General features: G+C 38.1%; 1 protein-coding gene across 1 annotated transcript; it reads left to right on the top strand.

Annotated features, from left to right (window-relative positions):
• On the top strand, positions 1-1,023 carry LOC132175508 (ethylene-responsive transcription factor 3-like). The gene has a single exon (XM_059587481.1). It carries the CDS (start codon positions 231-233, stop codon positions 948-950), a length of 720 nt encoding a protein of 239 aa, XP_059443464.1. The 5' UTR covers positions 1-230; the 3' UTR covers positions 951-1,023.
• The last annotated feature ends 3,590 nt before the right edge of the window (positions 1,024-4,613 follow it).

The raw sequence follows: 4,613 nt of genomic DNA, 5'->3' as shown, positions 1-4,613 counted from the left end.
TTTTATTTTTTTGTAGAAGAGAAGGTGGTGCTCCTGGTGCCCTCCATTTCCTTCCCACCCCCATCCCTCTTCTTCTCCCTCTCTCTCCATCTCTCTTTCTCCTCCATCTCTCTCCGTCTCTGTGTCTTCAATCATGTTCGCGTCGTTTTAATCTCTCCAAACCCAGTTTCTACAAACCAAGCTTGAGAGCTTGATTGATTGTAAATCTTTTTTTTTTTTTTTGGTGAATCATGAGGAGAGGGAGAGGACCGGCGGCTAATAAATTGGCGGCGGCGGCGGCGGCCGCGGCTACAGGAGGATTGGAGATGACGAATATAGGCAAAGAGCCACGGTACAGGGGCGTGAGGAAGAGACCGTGGGGAAGATTCGCCGCCGAGATCAGAGACCCATGGAAGAAGACTCGGGTCTGGCTCGGCACGTTCGACTCAGCCGAGGATGCCGCGCGAGCCTACGACGCAGCGGCCCGGACCCTCCGGGGCCCCAAGGCCAAGACCAACTTCCCCTCCTCCAACTCCGTGTATTTTTCGCCGCTAAATCCGAACCAAAACGGTGCGTTTATGGACCACAATCATCACCACCGGTTGTACGCGATGGACGATGGGTTTCAGGCGCACCAGATTATGGACCCCCAGAGGCCGACCTCCAGCAGCATGAGCAGCACGGTGGAGTCGTTCAGCGGGCCTAGGGCGCCGCCGCGTCCCACGCCGCCTCATCCGCAGCACGCCGCGCCGGGTCTCTCGACGCGGAAACGGCACCCTAGGCCTCCCCCGGTGGTCCCCGAGGACTGCCACAGCGACTGCGACTCGTCGTCTTCGGTCGTCGACGACGACGGTGACATCGCGTCATCCTCTCGCCGGAAGCCTCCCCTGCCGTTCGATCTGAATTTTCCACCGTTGGATGGCGTTGACCTTGCGGGTGATGATCTCCAGTGCACCGCTTTGTGTCTCTAATTATTACCATGATGAATATGATTATGATTATGATGGTGATGATGATCAATGATTTTTACTTTAATTTTTGTTCCTTCTCATCTCTCCCCCCCTTTTTTTTTAATCCTTTTTAAATGCGAAAAAAAAAGAGAGAAGAATTTATGAGATAAAATTATATGATTAAACGATCTGAATCTCTACGAGACTCCGCTCCCATGGTGTTGTATGATGTTGTATGTGTTACATATCCATCCATCCCTGTAAAAAGCATATTATTATTACTCTATTATCTGATTTAGTTATAATCCCAAAACAGGAAAATCAAAGTCTCCATTTTTTCTTTTTCTTTTTCTTTCTTTTCCTTTTGTGTTTGATTTAGATCCATGGCGATGATCAGTGATGAAGAAGTAGACAATGTGAGATTATTAGCAGCAATCTAGGTTTTGTGTTTGTTGTTTGCATAATAACCTTGGCAATGGGGAAGAAGTTGTTGTTGTTGTGTCCTTACGTTTGGTTGGAGGTGTGGGGTTATTGTTGTGGTCTCAGTTCATCCATCACTTCACCTTGTTGCGTTGCCCATTTTTGAACTTGGACTAGACGGGAACACCCTCGCAGCTTCCTTTGTCACTTTGGTCACTGGCAAATCTATGCACTCATATACGCATTTTTTCTTTTTTCTTTTCTGATATATATATATATATATATATATATATATATATATATATATTTCATTTTCAAATGTGGGGTTCTATTATATTATTTTAATTTAGTTTATTAAACTGATTTTTGTCTTTAAAATGATGAATTAATGTGCATTTTCTTGGTTGGTGTAAACTCTTTGTGCTATTTTGCTGAAAATTTCAATTGAATGGTTGTCAAAATCTAGACCCGATCAAAGATCCGTGGGAAGAGTCTTTGAAAATGAGATGTAGGGTCAAATTGGGAAGAAGAGTTGTAAGATTAAGTCAAAGGATCAAATTACCGATTGTAGAATTTTGCACATTGCATTTATATGTGTTTTTGTTCTAAATTTTGGATTCATAGCTTAAGGCGATCGTTTGAGTTTGCAGTTTTAAAATATTTAAAAAAGGCAGCCAATTTGATAGAAAATGTTGTCCCAAATAAAATCAACGAGGAGAGAAAAAAAAAAAGAAAAAATGCACTCCAATATTAATTTTAAAATAATAGTGGCAGTGGGGCCACTGTGGACCCAATTTCACAATGACAAGAAAGAGCAGCCTTGTGTTGAGTTACAGAGATTAAAACTGTTCCAGCACAAATTCAAATGATGTCAAATTCAAGAAATTGAATTGATATATATATATATATACCTCAAAAAGTTCGTCAAAAGGACCATGTCAGACGAATCACCACTGTTGAAAGCTCAAGGATAAAATGCATGGACGGTCAGTGGCTCAATTTGGCTGTCTTGTATTTGGAGTTCATAACAATTATTTATCCTTAATTGTTAATAATTTGAGCATTTACATGGGATTCATCTGCTAAAAAAAGTTTGAATTGTCCAACAATTTATTGGGATAGGTGAATCTCATATGAATTTTTTTACATTACCTGTTTAAATTATTAGCAATTTGGATCATAACAAAACAAAAAAAAAGGTATAATTAATTAATTAATTATTTTTTGCTGGATAACCGGGAAAAAAATTGATCAACGATGGTCTTTTCACTCTTTTGGTGGGGATGAGCTTTGTTTTGTGTTACAATAACTATAACCTTTTTGGACAGATTTGGCAAGTTACAAGTTTGGGCTTGTTTCATAATTAAAATTATTTGGATGGGCTCCAAATTCTCTCTCTGGGCTAGGCTTATTTTATTGGGATTATGTTTGTGGACTTGCAGTACCCAAAATTACTACAGTTTCTAGGCCTTGAGAACTTTTGTTGCGGTAACATAATGCGTCCAACTCCATATATATTTCGCATGCTACCAAAAAAAAAAAAAAAAAAAAAAGTTTCACGGTCAAAGTTTGTTACTTAAAGTGAATCTCATGATTGACCAGAGCTAGCTCAGGCAACCAGTTTAACATGGTTTGTAGTCTCTCCATTTTTCTCTACCAACTTCTCCAGCTGAACAAAGAAGTTTCTTACAGCGAGGGCGTAGCGTAGGAAACTCAAAGGATAAAATGTATTTTTAAGGACTCCATTGCTGGTCACCAAGATAGAAAGCCCTTATATATATATATATATATATGATGTTCGTGTCTTTTCTTATATATATATATATATATATATATATATGGACCTAACCTTATACAATTGGATATAGATCGATGTCTCAAAATATGTTTAAGGGACAATCTTTTGTAAATCTAATTAGTGTTGTTAAGGGTATTACAATTTTTACTATAAGTTGAAGAAATTTATGAGCCTAACTCATCTTATAATTAAAATTGGTTTTATAGGAGAGGGTTGACGACTCCTTATAAATATGCACAAGATCTTGTCCATAGGCGATGTTGAATTATTTCTCAACACCCTTCTTTATGTGCAAGTCAGTATTTTTCATGACCCTTGTCACGGGGTAAATAGTGTGGGTCCCATACGTCATGTGGTAGGCTTTGAAACCGTGAAAAAATTTATGAGCCTAACTCATCTCATAAAACCGGTTATATAAGAGAGAGGGTTGCCCATTCCTTATAAATGCGCCCAACAGGCTATGTGACTATGTGAGATTATTCCTAATCAACATAAATTTCCTTACAAATTGACATGGCAATTCATAATTGGTGAAATGATTAAGCAAAAACTTTGGCTCATCAATTTAATTAGTTTTACTTGTCAACTATATACACGCTTAATCATTTTATCACCAATTATAAATTGTCATGTCAATGTGTATGAAAATTGTAATAAAAGCTGCAATAGTATTTTCCAAATCTAATGACGTTTTAAAAAAAAAAAGACACATGTCATTTTTATAGATTAGGTTGAAGGACATTCCTCCAACCTAATTTGGAGGAAAACTTTATCCTTTCAGGAATATACTCCAATTGTCGAATGTGTTAGAACTTCACGGAAAAAAAAAAAAAAGAAGAAGCATTTTTTGAGTCTCTTATAACATCCTCAATAAACCCTCTATTATGTGGTTTTAGCCAAAATTTATAGAATATTCTAAAAAATCACCATTCAAACTCTCCATCCTTTCTTCAAATCAAGACCTCTAGAACATGAAAGAACAAAAATAGAAATAAAATAAAAACCATCTCATACAAATAATTATAGTAGTCTGTAATATTGCACGGGCAAGATCGATCGCCTCTGCATCCAACTATGGCACACAGGAAAATTGAAATTTAGTTTTGTTATATATATGCGTGTGCATGTGTTTTGATAGGATCAAGATCAGGAGAGGGAGAGAAAACTGGTTCTCATTGAAATTTGAGCCAGTTTACGCAATCTTTCATTCAATCAAAAAAACATTCCATTAATGTAACAGGAACGTTAAAAACTTCCTTCTCTTCATGGCTGTGCTCTTCATGTTTGTGCCCTTCCTGTCTTTGCTCTTCATGTCCGTGCTCTTTATGTTTGTGTTGTTCCTGTCTTTGCTCTTCATGTCCGTGCTCTTTATGTTTGTGTTGTTCCTGTCTTTGCTCTTCATGTCTGTGTTCAAGGCTGCATTGTTTCTCACGTACTTTGGCGCAATACTTAGAGGAAGAGAAGAT

The sequence above is a fragment of the Corylus avellana genome, chromosome ca3, assembly GCF_901000735.1.
Source record: "Corylus avellana chromosome ca3, CavTom2PMs-1.0".
In the NCBI taxonomy this organism is placed as follows: domain Eukaryota; kingdom Viridiplantae; phylum Streptophyta; class Magnoliopsida; order Fagales; family Betulaceae; genus Corylus; species Corylus avellana.
The sequence above is the reverse complement of the archived record's forward strand: the minus strand, read 5'-3'. Positions and strand labels throughout refer to the sequence as shown.